Source organism: Daphnia pulicaria, chromosome 1 (assembly GCF_021234035.1).
Source record: "Daphnia pulicaria isolate SC F1-1A chromosome 1, SC_F0-13Bv2, whole genome shotgun sequence".
NCBI classification, from domain to species: domain Eukaryota; kingdom Metazoa; phylum Arthropoda; class Branchiopoda; order Diplostraca; family Daphniidae; genus Daphnia; species Daphnia pulicaria.
In genome coordinates, this window is record NC_060913.1 from 38,508,718 (window position 1) to 38,534,504 (window position 25,787).

Sequence of the window (25,787 nt, forward strand, 5' to 3'; positions counted from 1 at the left end):
ATCAAGTCAATTTCCAGCCCTGTCATTGGAAGAAGCGTTTTCTCAATAAATTCGGTTTTTAGGAAGGGATTCATGACTCATAAAATCTTCACTCTCGCACTTGCGCTTATCGAACATTTTTTTTTTCATTTCCCAGATTTTAGTTTTCTTTGTTGGATTTTAAAGAAAATTTAATTTGGTTCGTAACCAGAAATTGAATAAAACTTCAGAAAACATTTTTGGGGGCATTATCTTTCTAACGACAATTGAAGTATTGCATTAATTTTATTGCAATAGCGATTCTAGGCATCGAAAATACTTAAGGACTTTGGAAGCTTCAGTCAAAAAGGCATTGTAATTACTTGTAAAAATTTTTCTTGATGAATTTTTTTTTATCTTATACTTTCTTTAAAGATGTTGGTCCCGGAAATCTAGGAGGCAATACAGGTGAATGGTGAATTTCCATTTATTCTTATTCTTTGTGATTTTCATCACCAAACTTGAGAATGACAATGAAATTGTAATTATTCATGAGCAATGACTCAAGTCAAATTTTATAAGAGAATCTCCAGAATGTGAAGTAAGCATGTTGCTCGAAGGAAAAATAATGTGTTGAGTTAAATGTTAATCATAAACTCAATTTTGATTTGAATTTTTATTTTAAGACGGAGTAGCTTTTATTCGTTGCTTTTGATTGATTCCAGACAATTTTTTCATGCAAAAGGAGTCAGTGTATTCCTCAGATTTTCCAAAAGAGGGCTGTATTATCGACGGACGACGAACGTTATTGTACCTTTCTTGAATTTATTGTTATTGCATATAAATCGGAAGCGGATGATATCGACGAGGTACAGAATTACGGTGGTAGACGCTTTTTGTGATGAAAGAAGTAGACTATTATTGTCCTTTCATATCTGAAAAAGAAGACTAAAATATTAGATTGCTTACAATAGCATAAAAAAAATTATTGAATATTATGCTATTGCTGTGCAATCTGATCAATTGTATTATTTCCCAGAGCAACTAGAGATTATCGATACAATATTGCCCAAATTTCTGTTCATGTTGAACCAATTTAGGAAAAAAAACTTTTAAGATAAGTCTAAAATGTTAGATAAAATTCAAATGAAAAATTATTTTTTTATAAATTTTACCCATACCTATCAGAAAGTCTTGCTTTTCAGGTGAAGTTGTGGTTTTAACAGCTCTTTTAAAGCTATCATAAAACTCGAGCGATGAAGAGTGAACGACCATTGATCGTTGTCGTGGTAATGCGAGAGGAAGAAAGGGGATGAATGGCAGTGTGGGGTACGGCGATGGAGGCGACGGAGGTGACGGAGGCGACGGTAAAGGAAGGAAAGCGGCGAGTCGGATAAGGTTCAAGAGGATGCCACGCATAACAAATATAATGGTTTTTAAGCTGCAAATATACCATTACTTGAATAGATTACTTTAACTTAAAATGATTAATTTATATCGAAACTTACACCTTCGTGAAAATGAAAACAAAGTGGGAAAAAATACTCGGTTTCCAGTTCTTGGAGAAACGATAAAACTTCACCCCAACTATCAAAAGTCTTTTCTGGCTTAAGATTTGCAAGAACCATTCATTCGCAAAATTACACAGTCGCAGAAAATATAAATTTGTATTATTCAAGAGACAGAGGTGGATTTACTTTTTTCGTTGATTTTTCTGAAAATACGGAAGAAAAGGTGGAAGCCGCCTAAAGATAAATTCCCCCAGATTTGACCCCTTTTGGTTTTAATGAAGCTAAAACAAACGAGGCGTAATGAAACAAGAACCTTGAGAATTTACCATCCGTTGCTTCCTTCCTTGTCGCTTGCTGGCCTTCTTCTCCTACTTCTCAAGATCATAGTTTTTTCCAGGAAAAGAAACATGCAGATGGTTATAATAATTGTCTTTCAACTCAACAGTTGAAAGTAGGTGATGGTGTGATTGCAAAATATTTCATCATTGACATCCATATCGTGGCTTCTAACTGTGATGAAGGACGAAATAAAATAAAACAAACAGCAAAACGAACAACGTAAGTCAATTTTCAAAAAAAAATTCTTTATTTCCATAATAAAAGTTTTCCTTTTTGGAATGCTTTTGGTGCTTTTGATTTTTAGGTTTTTTTATTGCTGAAATGTAATTAGCATAGTTAGTTATTGCAGGCAAAAGTAATTTGATTAAAACATAGTCGACTAATTTCCTGTTATTGATCGGAATGTCAGGAGTAGGACCTTCCCCACAAGACATTGTATGAAACTTCAGAAGATGTGGCTTGATAAATTCAACCAAATCTTTTACGATGTGTGTTGCCCCGTGTATAAAAGGAACAACTTTTCTTAGAAATTTATCGATGGTGACGAGCCAGGAAGCAAAACTCAAACTCAGGTATAACAATTCTCCTCTATGTAAATTGTATAAAGATTTAGAATGAAGTCTAGAAGCAAAAGGTCAAAAAAGTTATTACATGTTTCGAAAACCATGTTAAAGAATCAATCTTTTGCTGATTGGTTTTATTGATTGTTTCCAGTTTTCCAATGCAATTTCGTCATTTCTTTCGTTCATAGAAACATCTTACTATACATACCCCTACTCGCGATACAGCTGCCGTTCTCGTTTGTTTGAATGGGTAATCTAGTAAACAAAGTAAGGAATTGTAAATTGAGGTGTGAGTAAGGATTTTTTCGGTCTCACCCTGGGACTTTAGAGTTAGCTCATCAAGAAGAATTCTCAAATTTATTGAAATCATTTAAAGTCCGTACCTTTGGGGAGGGGTGGGGGGTTCATTCTTCAATTCCTCCAGTAAATTAGCCGTTGTCTCCTTGTTGATTTTAATTGGACAGTTGCTATGAATTGACAAATGACTTGCTGACTAATTGATCCTACGCAATGCTCACCTGTATTAGTTAAACGATAGTCATACTTCATAAGTAACCTATTATTTACAATATTTCTTTTCTTAGGTGGTACGTATGTGACTCGGCTGTACAGTAATTTGAAGTGGCTTGACTGTATGGTGCAACAGCTGTAATTGGCGAAGGAATTGACAAAAACTTTGCGGCGGAATAGCCTGAATTATTGGCAAAGAACACACCACCCACCACTTGCGATGTAAAGTGAAGTTTACGGAGCTTAGCGAAAGGAGCAGCGCAGTCGAATTCGTTTGCTAGAGAGAAGGAGGAGAAAAGGTCTAATGCTGAATTTTATCTCCAAGCAAAAGTTATGTGATTGGGAAAATAATTAACTGCTTAAAATTTTGTTATTTCAAAATACTACATTGAAAATAGTTTCAGGGTTTTGGTTTAATTAATATTAGAACTTATTTCTTTCTTGTCTGCACCCTTCCCTTGCAACTTTGCCAACACTCATGACAACAAAGAACTTTACATGCCAAATGCATTCTTAGTCAATCACGCCAAAGTTGGCAAACCACATATACTGGAGACTTAAAAAGATCAGTAATTCCATACCAAAACCTCTGGTTTCGATTTTTATGTGATTGCTAAATGCGATTATGCGTTCAACTACTGTCAAGCTACTGTTTTGATGAAGGTTGATTGTTCGTAGGTAAGGATTTAGAAAATCCTCTTTTTAGAGCTTTTCCTTTTGAAGAAACTTGCCGTGTAGGCTTCATAGACAATGGTTGAGTCGAAGATTAAACAGAAAGTCCAGCTTTTGAAAAATAAAGTCCTGTCCTTTTTTTCATCAAAATTGTTCTTGATGGATTAATTTTGTTTTTATCTTGTTCTTTGATCTTGATCCGGGAAATCGAAGAACTGAAATATTAGATTGCTTGTTTTTATTTTAATATTATACTATTTCTCTGCAATCTGATCAATTGCATTATTTCCCAGAGTAACTAGAGATGATCGATACAATGTTGCCCACATTTCTGTTCATGTTGAACCAATTTAGGAAAAAAAACATCTAAGATATGTGTCTTACAAGTACATTACATGCATATTGGGAAGATGGTCATCGCAGTGGACTATACCATCACCGGTAACAAAATAAAGTTAACTTTCATCATGATAGGGAAACGTAGTATGGGAAAGCTTTGAATTTTTGAGCCGACTGACAAATTGGCGAGAACTGGCCTTTTTTCTCCTGCTGCTTCCCAGTAGCCTCGCCAGTAGCCTACTGGCAAAAAATTGTTTTCTTGCTCAAATGCACGATGATCTTAAACTTCAAAGTAGCAGGAGTAAAAAAAGTCCAACTGTAAAGAATCAAGTGAAAGATGGAACCAATGACGCTTTCCCATTCTTTGTTACCCTGCCTGAAAGTATACTTTTAGATTTATGTACTGGAGGCTATAGTATTTTAAAAACATAAAATGTTAAAAATTAAAATTGGATAGGAAACCTAAGGCTACAAGTAGTTAGCGATATCAGAGTGAGACATAGATAGCACCATCGTTGATAAAATATATTTTTTTAATTTGACATTTCAGGCCCATGTTTTGCGACATTCAGGCCCTGGGCCTGAATGGAACGGGCCTGAATGTCGTACATCCTTTGTAAAGCTATCATAAATCTCCTAGCGGTAGTTAGATTTATAATTCACTTTTTAAAACGATTAAACACTGATTTAAAAATATGGAAATGACACAGATGATGTTTGGCATTAATAAAGTTGTCTTTTGCGCTGCCTTTTTGGCGCAATCCGTTACTATAACTTTAGTCTTAACATCGTCGTTGTACTAGAAAAATATATCAAATAACTTTTTTAAATTTAATGTATGCGTTACATGTCGATTGGTGTCGTACATGTTTTGGTGTGTACATGTCTTAGTGAAGTAGCTCAAACCCAATAGTTTTTTCTGTCGTCTCTTTGCGAGCAAAAAACTAGCTCCTATCCAAAATTATCTTTCACGATAACGGTGTAGAGCAGCATGCTATTTAATTGGTTCTGTGAAGTGCTAATTTTTTTGCTAAATCGTATTTACCCTGTAATTTGTGTCTTCTATATTCAATGCCTTTACCCGATACATATTTATTGAATTCAAGGTTTACTTCATGGGCCACTTTGGTTGGGGCAACATACATTCTAACAGCTGTGTCCACGAAATTCGTCGTTATTTAATTAAAGTTATTTAATTTGCTGAAAAATGTAAAATGGTGAACAAAAGAATTGTGTCGGTGGGAAATTACTTCAAAATGTGGTACAAAATGTTGTGTTTCGTAGAAAGAAGGTTTTGTCTATAAGTGTTAAGTAATGGTCCCTCTAGCAGGAACAAGAAACTTTTCCAACGTGGGCTGGTAATCGATTGACGGAATATAAAAGGAAAGTTACACACAAACTGATTTTGATTCAGCCGCGAGTGGTGGACAGGAAATTGGTGGTCTAAAATGTTTACAAATATAGCTTTCTACTGAAGGTGGAATATCTGTTTGCACAACCGCTGATTGTTGGTCTGCTAGAGGAAAATCATATCTTGGCGTAACTTGCCATTGGCTTGATTGTTTCACACTCGAAAGAAGAAGTGTGTGTCTGGCTATTCATCGTATCTTTGGAAAACACACAGCTACGATTTGTCGGCTAGACAATTATAATAGATTCATGGAGAATTTGGATTACAGGATCAAACTATTCTAACATTGACAGACTCCGGCTCCAATTTTCTTAAAGCGTTTAGATTATTTGATGGTAATCCAGCACAGACAGTGGTACCTACTGAAGACAGTGACTGTGACACTCGGGATGAAAATGATGATGATGTGGTAATCAAAATTGCTTGTATTTTTTTCCATATCATTCTTATTATTGAATATTCGTTCTACCAGCCGATGTCGAATGGCATTAGATGTCTTTTGAAGAAGAGGATGAGCGTTATAGGCTACCGTGGCATTTCAAATGTTCAGCTCATTTACTAAATCTATTTGCCTCGAAAGGATTCAGCCTTAAAAGATAAGAAATTTAAAGAAGCGTATAATTCGGCTTTAGGCAAGCTCCAGGATTTGGTCAACAAACAAAGTTGTTCTTCATTACAAAGTGATAAAATTAAGGAGTTGCTTGGTAATTAATTAGTTTGTTTTTTTCTCCTTCGAACCAATTAAAACCTTTCATTTTCTTTAGTCGTTTTGTTTATAGTACCAATGCTACACGATGGAATGCATTGTATGATGCTGTTCACCATGTAAATAAAATTGCCAAAGAAAAAAATGGAAAAAAACTTTAAAGTTGTGTGTGACTACTTGAAAGTTCCCAGCCTGACAGCTACAGAATACTTCATTTGAATATTTAACTGTGATGCAGCCCATTGAAATTGGATTGGACATTCTACAGGGAGAGAAGGACGTTACTTCCGGAAATCTACTATCTTCTATAGTAGTTATTAGGAATAGTTTGAATAATCTAAAGAATCGAGATGAAAACTCTACCCATCCCTCTCTTAATATTTTACTCCCATTAGTTGATGCCCTGTTAGAAGGCTTGCAAAAAAGATTTGACATCTTTTTTAGGCAAGAGCATTTTCAGTTGGCGGCTGCACTGCATCCAAAATTTAAATTGAATTGGTTAGGGACTAGCGAAAAAGATACCAGACTGAAGAAACAAATCATCAGCAAGATTGAAATCAATCTAAGATATTTAGACGTCTCTGATTCTACTAAGCCAACACCCCCCCCCCCCCCAAAGTCCAATATGTTTGTCCTTTCTCTTCAATAATCTAAATTCAATAAGTAATAAATTTTTTCTCAAAGTATCGAAATTCTATCGATTATTCTATTGCCGATGAAATTTTTTCCCTTTATCGTTCGATTAACGAACATGAAAAAAACCAAGAATCGGTATCGATATCGAACATATTTTATTTGTATTATCGTTCCCAACCCTGGCAAATAACAGTTTCATGTTTAAATTCCAATTTCTCATCAAGATGTTATGATCTGGGTTTCGGGATCACAGAGAAAGGGTTGATTACTAGGAAAGGATTACTCAAGAGCTGTAGAGTGAACGATCACGGATCGTTGTCTTTTTTATATGAGAGGAAGACAGGGGGTGAATGGCAGTGCGGACCACGCCGGCGAGGGCGACGGACGAGGAAGGGGAGCTGGAGGGAGTAGGAGAGACAAGTCGGATTCGGTTCGAGAGGTTGCCGCGCACATAAAAGATAATGATTTTTAGGCTGCACAATATTCCATTACTGGAATACATTACTTCAACTTCAACTTATTAATTTATTTTGAAACTTTTAGATTTTTTGTATGAAGCAACTGTTTGTTTTTGTAAAAAAAAACGAATTGGGGGTAATAATTCACTGTTTCCAGTTCTTGGAGGAACGATAAAAATTATTCCCAACTATCAAAAGTCTTTTCTGGCTTTACCACAAGACATTGTAACACATTTCAGGAGGTGTGGTCTGATAAATTAAACCAGATCTTTTACGATGTGTGATGCCCCGCGTATCAAAGAAACAACTTTTCGCTGAAATTTCTTGATGGTGACGAGCGGGTAACCAAAACTCCAACTCGGGTAAAACTATTCTCCTCTATCTAAATGGTTTTAAGATTAGAATTTAAACTAGGAGCAAAAGCTAATGACAGTTATTACCTGTTTCAAAAACGAATTTTAAAAAACAACTCTTCTGCTGACTGGTTTCATTGATTGTTTCTAGTTTTTCAATGCATTTTCGTAATTTCTGTCGTTCATAGAGACATCTTACTATAAATCCCCCCACTCGCACGACAGCTGCCGTTCTCGTTTCTTTGAATGGGTAATCTAGTAAACAAAGATATGAATTGTAAATTGAGGTGTTAGTAAGGATTTTATAGGGGTCTCACCTGGGACTTATTTAGGGTTAGCTCATAAAGAATGCCTAGTGTAGAATTCTCCAATTTATTAACATAATTTAAAGTTTGTACGTTTGGGGGGATTTACCACTTGTCGACTCCTTCAGTAAATTAGCCGTTGTCTCGTTGTAGATTTGAATTGGGACGTTGCTAGGAATTGGCAAATGACTTGCCTACCTGCTGTAGAAACCTTTCTGTTTCACAAAGCCATTCTACTTTATGCTCACCTGTATAAGTTAAACGATAGTCATATTTCATGTGTCCCCTATCGTTTACAATCTTTCTTTTCTTAGGTGGTACGTATATGAATCGGTTGTACAGTAATTTGAACATGCTGGACTGTATTCTGCAACAGCCGGAATCGTTGAAAGAGGAAAAACGTTGCCAGGGGAATAACCGGAATTGGCGACGGAGAAAACATGGCCATTTCCACCTCTTGCGACGGAAAAGTCGAATTCTTAGTGTTGTATCCTGAAACAATTGGAATTTCCGATAGTTCAATCAACAGGCTGTCACGAAGTTACCCTGCTGCAAGTTCTTCTTAATTATTTGTCCGATCTTTATCATCTCGTTCTGCTTAATAAGTTGAATGTGCTTCTTTTGAAATACAGTAAGCACATTGACAGAAGGAAACGCCGCAGTCGTATGAATTATTCTTTCGCAATTTGCTATTCGTTGTAATGGGCTATTGTCTTATTTTAAGTTTACAATAAATTTGAGAAATTTTCCCCATTCTCCGCCGAGACTGTCGTAAAACCGAAAGGCCTTTTCGTTGCAGGACAGAGAAACTAGAGTTTAGTGAAAATCGTTTTGGATTATTTGAATCAGCATTTAGTCTACCGTGGAAAGGTTCACTCTTTGAGCAGTTTTAAAAACCATTTCACTGTTTCCATTTCTTGTGCCCTTAGTAGATGTGGAGAGAAAAAAATACTGAGACTCTTTACTTTCTGCAAAGTTGATTCAAAAAATTTATACTACACGAATAATGTAAGGTCTTAATTTGGAATGAAAATCAACTCACCCGAGTACGCAAATTGTTGAAAAGTTTTCTACTGTACTCGTAATATCATCATTGTGTTATTCCCTCCAAAGTTTGATATCTCGCATTTTGTCGTTTGAAACTACCGAATAGTTTAATTTGACAGATGGTCAATTTTGTGAAGTGAGTAACTGCGCCTGATTCAAATTATTAAAAATTGTGGTCTCCCCACTAGAATATTGCCTTAGAATTTAATTTTTTTAAGTATCTGGCGTTGTGAATGGAATAGCAGATTTATAATCCTAGCGTTTTTAGTCTCAGTGAATCCCCTTGTATAATCGCTTTCTTTAAAATGTTAACTGCACACGCAAGACTTATATTCCCTTTAGCCTTTAGCTCTCTTTTAAAGCCACAACTCTTGGTAAAACTGTCGACCCATTTTGTTCCCATCACTTCTTCGAAGGAAATTGATGATACATTACGCTTTTACCTTTTCTAGGTTTCCCCCTGGAATTCCCACAATCTTTAATTCTACACGCAACACCCATTTCGTATAGACTGAAACTTTTGTTAAGGTTTGGAACTTGAATGGCTCCGTTTTTCACGCACACGTGACATATATTTGCCCCGAGCAATAAAAACGGGTACGCTTATGCATTTTACGTATAATATACTATTTAAAAATGCAGAAGCTTTCAATCTATTCCTTTAGTTAGTAAGTTTTAGCAAATGAGAATCAATGATCATCATCATCCAATGAAATTACTACTATAAAAAAAAACAAGCCTTATAAGTGTGTGTAAAAGAGAAAATCGATACACCACTAGAGGTAGATTTTTAACCTTTCTGGTATACATTAACTATTTCTTACATTAACATTACAATTTTTGAAATCAGGCTCGATCAACAAGTAGAAAAAATATCTTCGTGATCAGCCAGCACCCGCAGCAGTCATGTTGTTATATCAGCTGATAACTCGAAGAAGTCTTGCTATATTTCTTTTTAAAAAACAATTTTTTTAATTATTATAGTCCTCCTCTTACTTTTTTTTTTGGGGGGGGGGGGGGGGGGTGGGAGTGGGTGTCTCATTTTAACAAGCGATCTCCCACTCAACCTGACCGAAATACCCCCTTTTTCCGGAGGTCCTTTTCGGATCGTAATCCAGAAAGGGACTCTAAAAATCATGACTAGGTCTATTCTTCTCAGAATCTATGGCGATTCCAATGGAATAAAGTCCGTATTTTTATTTTTTTTTGTTCCCGAGATAATCGGGATTCAAAATCGTGAAATATCACGAAAACCCAAAGTCTCCTCCTCCGATTACATCGCTTTCAGCCGTATATTCGGCTCTTACAAAAAAATAATTAATGCAAAATGTAGCCCTATCATCCCTCTTCCAAAATTCAAAAGGATTTTTTTTTAATTCGTTGAGATGTTTGAAATATCACGATTTTCATGATACCCTATTTCGATCCATTTTTCATGCATTTTACTCGGCGATGCCGATTGCCGTATATGTGCTTTTCGCCCCCTTTTCTGTCAACTTCTTCGCTTTTTCCATTTTTTCCTATGTATCAGGTCGCATTTGTATCGATATACAAGTCTAGATACATAGGAAACAGTGACGCTTATACGCTTGCATGAATTTTTTGTTAACGTCCCTACCGTATTTACAAAAATATCGCCATTTCTTGCCCCAAGGGAAGAATGAAAAGAAGAGAGGAAGGAAGAAACTCAGAGGAGACAAAGGGGTGCACGGGGTTCCATTTCCTCGGGGCAGGATATAGTCTTTGAAAACAAAATGCCTTTTTCTTAGCAATTCATAATAAATAGACTACAATTATTATCCAGGGGAAATAAAAATTAAAAGATTACCTGATAACCAAGGAATGTAGTTATCCAATCAAGAATAACTAAAAACGACTGAAATGGGAAACATAAAACTAATAATGACACCGGCGAAACCAGAGGGGGGGGGGGCGGGATGGTGAGTCGGATAAGGCGTCGCTTGGTGATCGGGGACATCGGAGACCTGAGTTCGACTCGCCTGGTGAGCATAGTTGCTCCCATACCCGGGCACTACCACTACACATACAATACAGATCTCTTCCTACACAGCTGGCACTAGCTTAGCTCTAGTAAAACGTACACAATGATGGTACTTCCATCCCCCCCCCCTTGGGGCTTCTTCCACACAACACAACACTTACACTGCTCATGCCATCGCCCAAAAATAAAAAAAGACAAATCTCTCGTCGGTGCAAGAAGGTCATTTAGTTGAAGACCAGATGTCTGCTAAACATAGCAGACGCACCTAATCCTACCAATACCAATACCAATACTGGCCAAACCAGAGCCATTAACTATGGTTACCCGACTCAACGTTAAAGGCTTCCATTAGCTTTTGGCGTTGTCTTGAATTCCTGACGACAATCACTGCCACCTGGTTGGTGTGTAACAACACTACGTGCCAGGCGTAACCTTACTACCATTTGAAAATTCTAAGTTCTAACAACACTGATACCTTTTGGGAAATTATTACTTTACTAATTAGTCTTTATAGGTTTGGTTTACTATCTTAATTGGTTTCCTTTCAATATTTTGCAAGCTAATTAAATTTAGGTAGCTTACATAAAAAAAAAGACTTTACCTTCGCTTGGACCGAACCAATTGTCCTTGCTTCCGTACCTCGCCGCACTAGCTGGACTACTTCCTATTGAAAACGAACGTATTTTTCTGCAATGGGTTTGTAAGATTTTGATACGATGGCTCAGCTTTCGCCGTTTTCTGTAATAAGTTGAGACTATCGCCGCTAGTGGCGTGACCATCTCGTCAGGAATTCGAGGGGGCGGAATAGAGTTTGGTGGAGGCATGTCCGTAGAGGATCCATCAAGACGACGCCGTCTCCGAAAGAATCTTCCACCATAAGAGATGGAGAACCATAGTAAATGACTCTGGCAAAACTCTATAAGCCGCCATGCAAGAACAATTACCAAGTTCATGTCCGAAATTTTTTTCCGCTTAAATAAAACTGGCAACTGATATTAGCCTATCTATTCGCTCATATTTGGTAACATGTTGAATAGGTCCCATTGTCAAATTATTACATGTGTGCCAAAAGTAAATGTAACCGATTGTTTTAAATTCCAGTAATTGTGGCTAAAAGATCCAATGCTCTTATGTCCCGACGAATTATGTCCCGACGACTTAGCCTAATTTCCAAACGACACAAGTAGCAAATATTAAAAATGATCCGTACGGCTATCGAATACTAGCATCGTAATAGGCGGTAATAGGATACCGAAATAGGATTCTTTTCATTTCGCCATTGTCATGGCCGACTGGTACGAAGATCCTTAACATCCGAAGGTGACCCGTTATAATGGCGACGCTGTTCTGGATCAATTCACGTCGCAGCTGAAACTCTCTGTAATTCCCTCCAACAAAATAAGTCTGTATTACCACGCGTTGCTGGATTACATATAATAAAAATAATCTAAAACCGATTGACATTCACGCACTACAAGCTATTTGAAGAAAACCAATTTAAATTCTGTCGCTAAGCTGAAGGGATGCCAAATTTGAGAATAAATAGCTTGGGACAAATGACGAATGGACATTAATGCCATTTATCATTATGGGCATGGGTATGGAGAGGTGGTTCCCAATGACAGTGTTAAATTTCCCATTAGGGGATTCGACGGGAAGGTACTTTTTTACAAGCGAATTTGTATGGAGCTGATAGGGAGGTTGTAGTGAGTCAGCGCCATCTAGGCTCTTGCGACGTATGGGCATTCCACTACAACCTTTTAGTAAAATGAGCGGACGACCCCTTACAGGAAATTTAACACTGTCATTGACTCATTGGGAACCACCTCTCCATACCCATGTTATGAGACATAATTGGGTAAAAGTCTAGTTTAACTACCTGGTTTTTACTTTATAGTACTGTACTATATGCTAAGTATAGTAAAGTATCTAAGCGGGAATGAGCTCGAATGCAACGAGGATAAACAGGGTATTTGGGTGGGTAAAGTAAAATACAATAAACTATAGTGTAATAAACAATTCTTTACTTTACTTTACCAACCCAAAATCCCCGTATTTTAGCACGTTTTGCTAGTTCTCTGCTTCGCTAATCCATTGTTTTTTAACTCCATTATTTAAAAATTGAAATTAGAATTATAAACGACTTAATTACTGTTATTGACTCATTTTTTACGATTTTATAGCTGTATAAGTACATAAGCAAAGTGCAATCGGACTTAGAAAATTTTCAAACCGTTTATAGCTCATAGTTTACCCAATTGTCCACCAGGCAGCGCTGATCATAGCCGACCACTGGCTTCAGCCGAGACAGCCGATTCCAATTTCCAACCATAAGTTCCCCCACCATACTAATACACCATGCTAATACACCATGCTGGTGCTTGCGTACCGCACCTGCTTTGTTGAAATCTGGCAAACGGCAAGTCCACTCCCTTTTCTTTTGTGGTTGTCTTGTGAGTTGTGACAGATAACATTAACATTTCCTTGTGTGCTGACTATGTTGAAATTTGTTTAATTTTGTGATACAAGTCATCACATTCACATTTCGTCGCGATGATTCTTCTGGAAATAAATAACAAAATTGTTGAAGATACCCTTACAGTTAAAATAAAAAATTCGCTTGCCGGGTAAATAATTTATATACATTTGTTTTTGAATTGCTACGAAACATTTTATTCCTAATTTGTATAGAAATAAACCGGATTCCGTAAATGTAGTCATTGCTGATTTCGATGGGGTTCTTTTTCATATTGCCAACCCTGATTCTGATAAATCCAAAGTTCGAGTAAGTTATTAGAAAGAAAACCTTATAAATGAAATGTTGCAGGATTAATTAATTGTTATTTTTATAGGTTAGCATTTCACTGAAATTCTATAAAGACCTTCAGGAACATGGTGCTGATGAGTTACTAAAAAGAGAATATGGGAACCTACTATGTCAAGCTGAAGATGGTATGTGTAATATCCTAATGGTGAAAAGGTTTTATTTATCTTCTTTGTTTATTTATCCTTTTTTTTTTTGAAGGGTACAATATTTCCCTTGTTTTGGATTTGGATAACATACCTGGCAATTGGGAAGAAATAGTAAAAAAAATTGGACTGCTGAAAAGAAATTGCTTTGCATCTGTTTTTGAGAAGTATTTTGAATTTCAGGAAAAGGGTAAAAAAATAATGAGGAAAAGCAATACTCTGAAATTCTATAATTTTTCTTTTATAATAAGGTGAAGAAGGGCACAAGAGAGCAGTTATCAATTATCGTGATGAAGAGACATTGTACATAGAAGCTAAGGCAGACAGAGTAACAGTAGTGTTCAGCACTGTATTCCGTGATGAGGATGATATTGTGTTAGGTAAAGTTTTCTTACAAGAACTTCGCGAAGGTCGCCGAGCTTCTCACACTGCCCCACAAGTTCTTTTTTCTCACCGAGAACCTCCTCTGGAACTTCAAAGTACAAATGCTAAAATTGGTGACAATATTGGATACATTACATTTGGTATGAAATCATTTCTATTTTTACACATGGATTTCTGTAAAATTTATGTCATAATTCTTTTTAGTCTTGTTTCCACGGCATACGAACAAAAACGTCCGCGAAAATACCATTAATTTGATTCATCTCTTCCGTGACTATTTGCACTACCACATCAAATGTAGCAAAGCCTACATTCATTCACGCATGAGAGCCAAAACTTCTGATTTTTTGAAAGTATTAAACCGAGCTCGACCTGAACCAAAAACGGTGGAAAAGAAAACGATCACCGGCCGTACTTTCATTCGTACTCCATGATGTTTAAATGCACATTTTCCCTGTTTACCTAATTAGGATTTCTTCATTGATTAAATTGTAACGCTTAGTTTCACATTGATAATTCAATAATACACTAGCTTCTCATTAATGACAGACCACATTTATTTCTTGTAACTGCTTACAAAAACGGTTCAATATTCAACTCCAAAGCTGAACATGGAAGATTTAAATCAAAGGATGTCACAACATCAGGATGTAAGACTCCGACGATTCCGACAACTGTGCCAGCAAAAATGATTTGGGCGCATCGTCCGGGGAAAAAAGTTGCATCTGTAAATTTTATAGCTTTAGAAGAAGGTAATCAAAATATTGATGCAGTATATGAAATGAACCTTCGCATGGTTTCAGGAAGTATCCCTTGCTGCCACTCTGATCCAGTGGAACTTCCAACAATTGCATTAAGCGATCTAGTAAACCATGAACTAATTCAAATCCAGGCGACTTATAGTAATAAACGGCGCACAGATTGCGGCAATTACGAGCTCCAACATCTCGCTGACTGTCTTTCACTACCACATCGGATACTTCAAATAGCTTGAAGAACAGAAACCATATGTTTTACAACTTTTATAACTTATCTTATTAAATAAATAGGTTTTACCTTCATGGGCAAAGGCATTTTCCTATTGGCAGCGATAGTTTTGAGCAAACCTGAAAGTAAGGTCGTGCGTGCTACTTGGAACTCCAAAGTTTTCGGATTGGAAACATGAACTGCAGGAACGGAGTTCAGAGGTTTCCTCAGCTTTTCGCTTATGTCTTCCTTCGAGCACAACGAAAATGTGAGAGCCTCTGTGAAACCGGCTTGAGCAAGCTGGTCTCTCAACTGATCTGACAGCTTATTTAGGGGAAACTGTGAAGCTATGGTGTTAGTTTTCGGTAGAGTTTTGGTTATGTTATTGTATCCAAAAGCAATCGCCACATCTTCATAGACATCACACGCATGAATGATATCATGACGAGTGGGGGGTATTTCAACCTGCCAGGGAATATTTTTACATGAATTTTCAAAATCCCATAATTTAACCATTACATTTTTTTTACCGAAATGGAACCAGTTCCTTCCACGGTGGCAGTTAAACACATTCGGGTGAGTAAATTTGCGATTTCGTCAGCTTTTTCGTTGATACCCACCATTGTATTGATCTTGTCAACACTGATTTTCTCATGTCGATTTTTTAAAATCGGATAGTTGTTGATTTTTCCTTCTGGAGTCTCTACTTCGCATATCTCCACAGTAAACTGATCCCCGCAGTACCTAGAAAACATACAGACCAAAGTGTCCAAAACGATGCTAGCCTAAAAGAAGACATTTAAACAATTAAAGAAGCAATTTAAAAAATAGCATTTTCATAAAGGCAATTTACCTTGGTTAGGTCTGTAGCAGTGCATTCAATGAAAACATTTTTCGTATCTAAGGTAATTTTTGAATGTTCACCATTGATAATAGGTGGCATAGAAAGAACTACTCCATTACTGTCCTTGATAACAGGATAGACTGAACTATCGCGTATAATTGGTAAATAGTGGCGAAGATGGCTATCAGTCTGAATTAGTAAAAAATGATTATCTTTAATTTTTAAAAGCATAAAATGACACAATTGATAGATAGATTACTGAATACAAGTCCATTAACTGAGAAGCAGTAAACTCTTTACTCTGGCTCAATGGCTTGAACTTAATTGAATCAGGTGGAAGTGCTTCATAGAAAAATGGACCATGGACTGTATCCAAATCATGAGTTCCAATTGCAACAAGACTACGTTTCCTGCACAAGTTTTGATGTAGTTTATCCTGAAGATCTATGAAGCTACTGAAAGTGTTTTGGTCAAAGTGGATGTTTCTAAGAACTGCTGCAACAGCATGTGGTCTTATTGATGCAGTCTGTAATAAAAAATAGTATTGAATTGAAATAATAATTATGACAAATTTCTTATGACGACTCACCGAAGGCTTGATAATTAATCTTTGAGGAACTGTCACTGGTGGAACAACTTTAAAAGCTGGAAATTGCTTTCTAATTGAAATAATAAAAAGTGGTATTTGTTGATTTAATGATAAGTTTGTTTTGTTTATGAATTTATCTTACTCTCCCAAAAATACTTGAAGACCTTGCACAAGACCTTCTAAACACAATAAGTCATATCTATTGGCAGGAATATCAATCTTGTAAATGATTTCTTCTGATGCACCAGCTGATCGTTCTGTTCCTTGTTCTTTCAAAATGATGAGTTTATCACTCGTCTGAAATAATAAAAATAGATACGAGTAACTTGCATAGGGAGAACACATTAAGTTTCATATCAAATACAATTCATATTGTTTTGTTTGTTGGTTTTTTAGGGGGGAGGGGTACTTACAACTTCATCAAGTTCGATGCCAAATTTGAAACAAAGTTCATCAAACTGTTCTTCCGCTAAATATAGAAATAACATTATATTAACTAAGTTAAATTGAAGTTTAACTGAAAGAACTTATAGCAAATACGTGATCTCAACTCACTGTAAGATCTTCCAAGGGCTTTGAACAGTAAATCTCTATTGATACTTATGGTAGGCATGGTGTTGTTTTGGAAAAGTTGCAGAAGATGATAAAGAAATTAACAGCAGGACTGCAATATCAGTGATCAAACTTGCCAATTGCCACCCAGTTGCCACCTGGATTCTTGGACAAGCTGGAGGATGGAAACGAAAAACTTTGCAACTCTGGTTTCAATGAGCTGGCGACTGCCGAGTGCAGACTAGATTGCCGGATTGCCCGTCAGTGTTAAAACCCCCATCTGGTGACGGCTTTTGGTAGCCTTTTTGAATCCAAATGAAATGCTATGTACAGTATCCTGCAAAAAAATCCGAACAGCGATTTTTTTCCAAACAGCCACCTATCAATATTGCGGGGAACTGTTTTTGGCTTTTAACCCAAATTTGGGTGGAAAGAAAGAAAACGAAAGATTTTAGTCTGTAGTTTTACTCTAGTTTAAAATGGTAAAATTTTGTTGCAACAGGGAAATAGGGAATTGAACAGGGAATTTTTTTATGTATTAATTTATTTTTTTGAATTCCCATTTATTGGTTAAAAATGAATTAAACGCGTTGTTTACGTTTTTTGAGGAAAGAATGGGGAGAAGAGGGAGAATGGGACGAATGGGAGGGAGGAGGGCGTACGAAAAAAAAGGGGACCCATGTTTCTTCTTCTCAAAATAAATATAAAAATTTGGGTGAATAGTGTAGGCAAATGTTTTTATGTGAGCAGATTTTACTTAATCCGTCAAACTTGGGTTCAATTGCACAATTAGTGGGGAAAAAATTTGCGCATTTTTCCCGTGTTTTTTTATTCCTTGAATATCTCAGGAAATAACCATAAGATTTTTATGAAACTTATAACAGTTAATGCTTACACTACAAAAAATAAAGTGTAGAAAAATTTGATTTTAAAATGATTTTTACTATTTTTACCGACCCTGTCTAACGTGGTACAATGTCCGAAATATGGGTCCGGTCCTTGGCTGAAAGTTTGTTTTCCCAATACAAAGTTGGTTTTTTGAATCAGTGTGTAATTTTTTTTTCCATTTTTTTTCTGTCAGTTAATTGCTACGTATCTTGGTTAGTATGTGTAGCAATTTGTGTCTCCAGATCACATTCCATGTATTTAAAAAAATGTGTTCCCCTGTTGTTTAATTTTTTCGTTAACGAATCAACAGAGAATTGGCCCGAGGAAAGAAGGGGGGAAGGGGAAAGTATGGGCCACTCTTTTTTTCATATTACTTTCCTCTTCTCCCCTCTATTCCCTCGGGCCAATTCTCTTGATGGAACGCTGCATGATGATAGCATGCAATCAACTTCATTTTTAGTTGGTCTACACCTATTCCCACCAACCTAACCTCCATTGATTGATTACATTTACAGATAGCAATGAAAACTGTTAAAGTGATTAATGACTACAATTTAATTTGGACAATGAAACTTTAGCTGAGATTGATTGAACTCCGCTAAGATTGCAAAAACACCTTGACATCAGCCATCCGAATTGAGTGACACATTGTCATCAAGGACGTCCAAGAAAATGCTGACTGACTTACCGAGAAAAACTATTGCAATTATCGTAACTTAGCACGGAAAACTTTTCATTTATTGTTTATCTTCGTTTGTATAAAATTTGCTTGTAGGAATGCCAGTATTTGTGTCAACGGTAAAACGGTAGTAATGTGAGACATGTCGAAGAACAAGTCGACCCCCTGCAGCAAAAGTGGCCAGTTACAGTCTCTCCATTGGCGGCTGCTCTGGCAATAGATAAACATCGGCCGATTCCGATTTTCAACGTAAAGTAATTTGCGGTTCTTAAGCTTTTCTTAGTACCAGGATAATGCAAGCTACATTTCAGCAAGATTTCTTTCGTTTTGCGTATGTACTGTGCTTCAAGGTGTACAAGAGGATCACTTTTTGGTTTTTGACGTAGCCAGTGCAATTGTTTCAGTTGAAAAGGTTAGTGCATACATGTTGCAGTCGGCAAAAAAAATAAACTGGGTTCTTTTCTGCAGGATGATTCAGAGATGGATGATGGTATCGTTGAGGGCATACAACGGTTGTCGTTTTGTTGACAGAGCCTAAATTAATGCAAAAATTGATTCCACGGTGGTTTTATTTATAGGTAAATGAGGATTGTTATATCTGTATTTTGATTCCTTCCATTCTTGAAGCAGCTTTCTCTATGTTTCCAATCGCGCATTTGTTTTAATGTTTTAATGGACGTACAATGTAAGAGCGCTGCCCAGTGTATTGCCGATTCAGATTTTTACAGTTTTACAAATATAACAAATGGGTTATTATCATTGGGTTGATGAGTTACAATATTAAAATGGAAGCTGGGCCTGTCAGGCGGTGCGGGGACCTAACACTGGTTCATGCTAACCCCACTGGAGATCTCGTGAGCCCTTTGGATGTGCCTTTCCAGCTTGGTTGTACCTTCAAGGCCGACTGACGGCCATTGGCATAGCCACAGACACACGAGTCCCAGCGAGCTGCTATCCCCAGTGTCCCGACGTAGATTAACTTGTTTGTAGAGGTAAGATGGGTGGGATGCTAGGGCTTCTAATAGGCTGTATAAAAAGAGAGACGAGAGAGAAGAGGGCAGGATCGGCTCTCTCAACTACTTGCCTGGCAAGTGCTTGTATTGACGCGCATATTGACAAGCAGTTGGATGGATAAGAGGTGCAGTAACTATACAGTGGGTACCGAAAGTATCCGTACGGCCGAGAGCATCAGTAGAGAAAACGGGTTTTTCAAAACACTCCCATTAATAGAATTATCGGTGGAATTCAATAAATGTTTTTCTAAGGTTAATATTAGGGTGGGGTTTTATGTGATTTTTTGGGGGAAATTTTCAACAACGCGACATGTGGTTTTTATCGCGTTGCGTAAGTATCCGTACGGCCGAGAGGCCTAGTAGGGAATGGGCTTACTTTGGAGTCCTGTTTTTCGGTAACTACGTAATATTTTAGTGTGGGAAAGTTCTTAAAAAAGAGCTGCACTAGCTCTATGTGTGGTCATAAGATCACATTTTTAAAGTTTCATTTATAGTAATGAAATTGAATATGAAAACACAAATTATAAGTTTTCCGAATTTTTCCCTTGATTCCCCCTCACCAGTGTTGCTATATCCCAAAATCTCTTTCTTCCCTTGGACGGAAGAGGAAGAAAGAGAAAGGGTAAAGATTTTGGTTAAACTTCTATTAAACATCTACCATTAAAATTACTCATCATAACATATCATTTTTATTGATTGTAGACAATCCATTCATGAACATATTGGCATACCTTGAATTGGCTGGAGCTTTCTTTCGGGGTGGTAAAATTTACCACGCTGACTACTACACTGTGGTTGGACGGAGGCAGCACGTAAAGGTGAAGCAATTTTTCTAGCTTTAGCCGGCTCTCCACCGGCTAATGATAGTCGTGAAGTTGAAGGAATTTCTCGTCCACAGCAGGTTGCAGGCCCTTCGAATGTGGCTACAGTTGAAAAGATTTTCTATTGACTAGAATTATTTATTTTCTTGTTTTCTTCCGTCAAAAAGATTAAAGGCAAATACAAAAATAAAAAAGTCAGCTATAGACAGAAAATTAACTTTCGGGATTTTTTTTCATCCGTTTTAGAATAAGTATGAGTTTGACATTTCATTTTGTTTAGAAAAAACAATGTTAAATTACCAAGAAATCTTTTGCAATAAGTTGCAAATAAAAATGCTAGTAACGGTAGGTTAAATTATCATTATGCTACCGATTTGACTGCAGTTCCATATAAGGGTCTGTTCAGGCTTGCCGTAGTAACAAAAATAAAGTTATTGCTTCTTCAAGTTTTGTATGATTTATTTTGAGTATTGCCATTTCATCGTTGGAACTATAATTTTACTGCAAACCAGAATTTCGTATCGCTAATGAAAACGTCGAAAGAGGACGATTTCTATTTATCATTGCTGTTGTGTTGTCGGAAATTTATATATGCAAAAAATATCAAAAAGAAAAGGCGGCTTTTCACACCGTCTTACACACGCTCGAAAAAGTGTAATACTTTGACATTACATATCAATGAATAGGAGAGTGAAAGAAATACAAGATAAGCTGATTCTATCATCACCAGGCTTCTGTATTGACAAGGATTTGCATGGAATACATACACAATTGTCATACAAGTACAATGCTATGTGTGATACGCAATATTGCCCGAGTGCCTGCACTCGCTTGCCGTAGTAACAAAAAAGAATTTATTGCTTCTTCAAGTTTTACATGATTTACGTTGAGTATTGCCATTTCATTGTTGGGAATATAATTCTACTGCAAACCAGAATGAAAGACATTTCGTATCGCTGATGAAAACGTCGAAAGAGGACGATTCCTTTTTATCATTGATGTTGTGTCGTCGGAAATTTATACATGCAAAAAATATCAAAAAGAAAAAATGGCTTTTCACTCCTACTTACACACGGTCGAAAAAGTGTAAAAATTTTACATTACATATTAATGAATAAGAGTTAACGCTATGGTCTGTGACTGCTGTTTAGCTACTGCAACTTCTTGTGCTGATGTTTTTTTTTCGTTTTCGCCCACTGAGACACAACTGAAGTCACTCACCACGGGATTACGCCCAGGCACACAACATTTAAGTTAATTGGGTTTTATTTATATATTTAATAATGTTTATTTATATATTTCCATGAAAGAGGAGAGCGCGTCAGCTATCGTTCCCATCCAATCTGTCCGGCATTTTCGCTGGTCAATTGGAGTTTCTGTTTTTTAGTTGGCCGTCTCTTCTTGTCAACCAGGCTTATCACCCGCCTTGGTTTGTGTCTTCCAGCCTTCCGATCTCCTGATTATCTCCCGTATCCAGGTTTTCCAGCTTCATCATGCCGCGCAAGTTTAATGTCCCGGAAAAGAAGATTGAGGATAAAATAAAAATATCAAGAATTCAGTTCACAAATAGGGTTGAAGCGGAAAGAGAAGCAGCAATCGCGTATTTCGCCAACGCCGACGCCGTCGCTGCCGTCAAAGCCGTTGCCATAGACGCCGCTGCCGTCGAAATAGTTGACGTCCCTGTTGACGAGCCCGCTGCCGTTGCTATTGTCGTAGATATCGAAGAAAAAAACCAAAGGCCACGTCTTCCGGATTTCGTGCCGCCTCCAACTTTTAGGCGTTTCCACTGCCCTTACGACCGGTCGCCCTCGCCCATAGATGATCCACCTACACCACCTGGCCATCCGGAATCTGAAGAAGACGACTTCATCCCCAACCTTTCCGACTGTGAGGTACGCAGTGAGGTGGGCACCTTCTCGGAAGACGATTCCCCTGAACCAACACCACTACTTGTGCCACCGTCACCACCTCGGAAATTGGTGCGAGTCAGAAACATAAAATCCAACAAGACACGCTGCGTTGGTCTAAAAGAAATTTCCGTCCAGAACCTCAAGACCTTATCGTCCGTCGAAACTAATTGGCTAATCAATTTATTACCCAATAACCTTGCACCGAGATTCAATTCTAGTGATATAGGCCATTTTTTTAATTTTAACCAATTTCTTTATTTTTTTGTTTCACTTGGGTAATAATGATATCGCCCCTCTTCATTACACGATTGCCGTTGCTCTTTAAACTTACAAATTTTTAAATTATTATTTTTTTTTATTTTTTAGATTTCATTAAGATGTCGAACGAATATTTGAGAGAAGTTTTAAAAAATAAACTTGAACATATTTTGAGTCGTATTAATCACAGTATTTTTTCTGGATTAATGAAAGGTTATTTCTTTTGTTATTTGTTTTTAAATGGGTAGATTTCTCATACCTTTTTCATTTTTGTAGAAAGACATCAAGTAAAGGGAAAAGCTATGGATTCCAATGAAACTGAAAGTGCTCTACAAGAAATTGAACATCTAAAAACTGTGCTTGGTCAACAAGGAAATCCAACACCATCTTGTCAGGACACAATATTCCCACAAAAACCTTCACTGGAATAAATTTTGGAATGACATGAATTCAAGCACAAGCGTGAATACAAACATTGCAGAAAGGTGTGTCATCCTATGAAGGCTTCGAAGGAGCTTGGTAAAAAGGATTTTTTAAAATAATTTTTTTGTGTTATTTTCTCGTCATTTTGTCGTTGTAACGTGCTTCTAATTAAGATTACATATATAGAAATCTTGGCTTGTTTTTCCTTTTTCCCAGACATGGATGGAACGCCATTATATTTCTACTGCCCAAGTGGATGTCAAAGAAATTTGATCCATATCAACATCATCAGAGCTCTTGAAATGATAGATGAAGAGAAATTTCATTGTGTTAATCCAGTTCCTCCAGAGGAACAATGGACTGAGCGAACATATATGCTTGTTCTGGCAAGACTCAGCTCGTCTGGACTTATCAAAGATGCACAGATGAAACGAACTGAAGAATGCATTGCAAGAAATTTAAGGTGCATTAATTGAATTAACTACAATTAACAAACTGTTAATACATTTTTTAAAAATTCGATTGATAATTTTTAGCTCATTCTTGGGTCCATCGTTGATTTTTTCATCTTGGGTTACGGCATTTTCAACAGCTGCCAACTCGTTAACAAACATGGTGCACGATGCAAAAGGTAATGATGGTGGAAAGCTGAGAATATCTTATGCTGTACTCCTTTCAATTGCTCGGACAGTTGTTCGCACTGCCTCAACCAATTTTGTTATTCGTATGAATCATCCTGATGCGCTGCATTGCTTCCCCATTTATTTGGTAAGTTCCTTCTAATGATTTACTTATATGAATGCCTGATAGTCTAGAATCCTATACCACTTTGCTTACTTCATTCGTATATTTCCTCTTGATAAAGTCGGAAGTTCGGAATTCCGCTGTAAGTGTTTAACGTCACAAAAATTATCATTAGTCTTCTTAATTTTGGAATGATACACAATTAATTTTAATTTATAATCGAAGATTATCAACCCATGGTTTTGGACGAGGAAGGAATAATTTATTGTCCCATCCTTTGGAACCCATCGCCGAGGAGTCCGTATTTGATACCCAGGAAAAGGATTGCGTTATTGCTCTATTTATGATTTTTTAAATGTTAATCTTCTATTGCAAAATTTATTATTATGGATGTAGAACTTATGTTAACTAAAATACCACAGGTTAAATTTCAAATAGGATCCATAATCAATATGAATTTGTTTTTCGGATTGCCTGACCCAGGACTGCCCTACCCAGTACAAATTTCTTTGCTTAGCAACTTGGGCGTAAGTGAAAACGGTATCTTTCTGATGCACTCCCTCCATTGGAGCAATGAATCCCTGGTTACATTAATTGAAGAACTGGGTGAAGACAATCAAATTGTTATTTGTGACTTGGAGAAGAAAAAAAAGATTACTAATCGGATAGATGCAGATTATGCAGTAGTTAATTCTACATATACATTCACTGCGTTCAGTAATATAAATTAAATTCACAATTTTTTCCAAATTAAAAAAAGGTATTCAATATCTTTCTTTGCAGATAAACATGCAGATTTCGCCATTTTGCAGTTATCAAACTTGCTCATAATTTTTTAACTATCGGATGTGAATTTTTGGCGTTGGATTTCTGCAGAAAAAATTGGATTGGTGTCAGGAAAAGTAAATATATTCAATTAGTTTCGTTGGGAAGGAAAAATCCATGTATATGGGCACTTTAATTCCTTTTCTTAAAAATGTATAATCATTTTTCAACTTTTAACAGAACGTATTGGTTTGGGAAAATCATTCGCAAGTCGAAAAAGTGTTTGAGCTTCCTTCAAGAATAATAAACTTTAAAATCACTAATTTGGAAATGAATAAAACAAACAGTTGGATCATAATCTGTGTATCACAAAAGATTGAAAGAGAAATGAAGGATTTAATCTGTCTGTATTCCATTAAACGTGACATATGTGAATTTCATTTGGTAAATATTCAAAATCTTAAAAATTAAAAATTAAATTTGATTGAGTATCCAAATTTAGGGACATGTAGTAACGATAGGTTAAATGCTCATTATTCTACCGATTTGACTGCAGTTCCGTATAAGGCTCTGTTCAGGCTTGCCGTAGCAACAAAAAAGAAGTTATTGCTTCTTCAAGTTTTCCATGATTTATTTTGAGTATTGCCATTTCATCGTTGGAACTATAATTCTACTGGAAACCAGAATGAAAGACATTTCGTATCGCTGATGAAAACATCGAAAGAGGACCATTTCTATTTATCATTGCTGTTGTGTTGTCGGAAATTTATATATGCAAAAAATATCAAAAAGAAAAGGCGGCTTTTCACACCGTCTTACACACGCTCGAAAAAGTGTAATACTTTGACATTACATATCAATGAATAGGAGAGTGAAAGAAATACAAGATAAGCTGATTCTATCATGACCAGGCTTCTGTATTGACAAGGATTTGCATGGAATACATACACAATTGTCATACAAGTACAATGCTATGTGTGATATGCAATATTGCCCGAGTGCCTGCACTTGTATGTAAAAAAACAAAGAAAGAAGAATACACCGAAAAGATAAGATAAGATGAAACGAAAAAGAAGAGCTACTGAAGGTCTCAGACTTGCCTGGAAAAGACGTCAAAAGAGAGAGAGAGAGAGAGAAGTGAGGATAAACAGTAGCATACTAGACAGTTCCA

At 36.6% G+C, this 25,787-nt stretch overlaps 2 protein-coding genes and 1 long non-coding RNA gene across 3 annotated transcripts; 1 reads left to right on the top strand and 2 right to left on the bottom strand.

Annotated features, from left to right (window-relative positions):
• Window positions 1-6,625: 6,625 nt before the first annotated feature.
• On the bottom strand, window positions 6,626-9,153 carry LOC124325778. The gene is made up of 5 exons (XR_006915435.1): window positions 8,804-9,153; window positions 7,871-8,729; window positions 7,774-7,808; window positions 7,544-7,711; window positions 6,626-7,485 (listed from the first exon to the last, which is right to left on the bottom strand). It is a non-coding gene; the product is annotated as an uncharacterized LOC124325778 (long non-coding RNA).
• Window positions 9,154-13,235: 4,082 nt separating this feature from the next.
• Window positions 13,236-14,707, top strand: LOC124321176 (probable actin-related protein 2/3 complex subunit 2). Its single transcript, XM_046784081.1, has 6 exons — window positions 13,236-13,437; window positions 13,502-13,595; window positions 13,663-13,762; window positions 13,836-13,970; window positions 14,032-14,304; window positions 14,369-14,707. The coding sequence occupies exons 1-6, from the start codon at window positions 13,364-13,366 to the stop codon at window positions 14,596-14,598; spliced, it is 906 nt and encodes a 301-aa protein (XP_046640037.1). The 5' UTR covers window positions 13,236-13,363; the 3' UTR covers window positions 14,599-14,707.
• Window positions 14,704-17,364, bottom strand: LOC124321174 (phenylalanine--tRNA ligase beta subunit-like). Its single transcript, XM_046784080.1, has 10 exons — window positions 17,119-17,364; window positions 16,977-17,032; window positions 16,706-16,860; window positions 16,564-16,633; window positions 16,234-16,500; window positions 15,984-16,163; window positions 15,661-15,915; window positions 15,221-15,595; window positions 14,952-15,153; window positions 14,704-14,889 (listed from the first exon to the last, which is right to left on the bottom strand). Exons 1-10 carry the CDS (start codon window positions 17,174-17,176, stop codon window positions 14,738-14,740), a joined length of 1,770 nt encoding a protein of 589 aa, XP_046640036.1. The 5' UTR covers window positions 17,177-17,364; the 3' UTR covers window positions 14,704-14,737.
• Window positions 17,365-25,787: the final 8,423 nt, after the last annotated feature.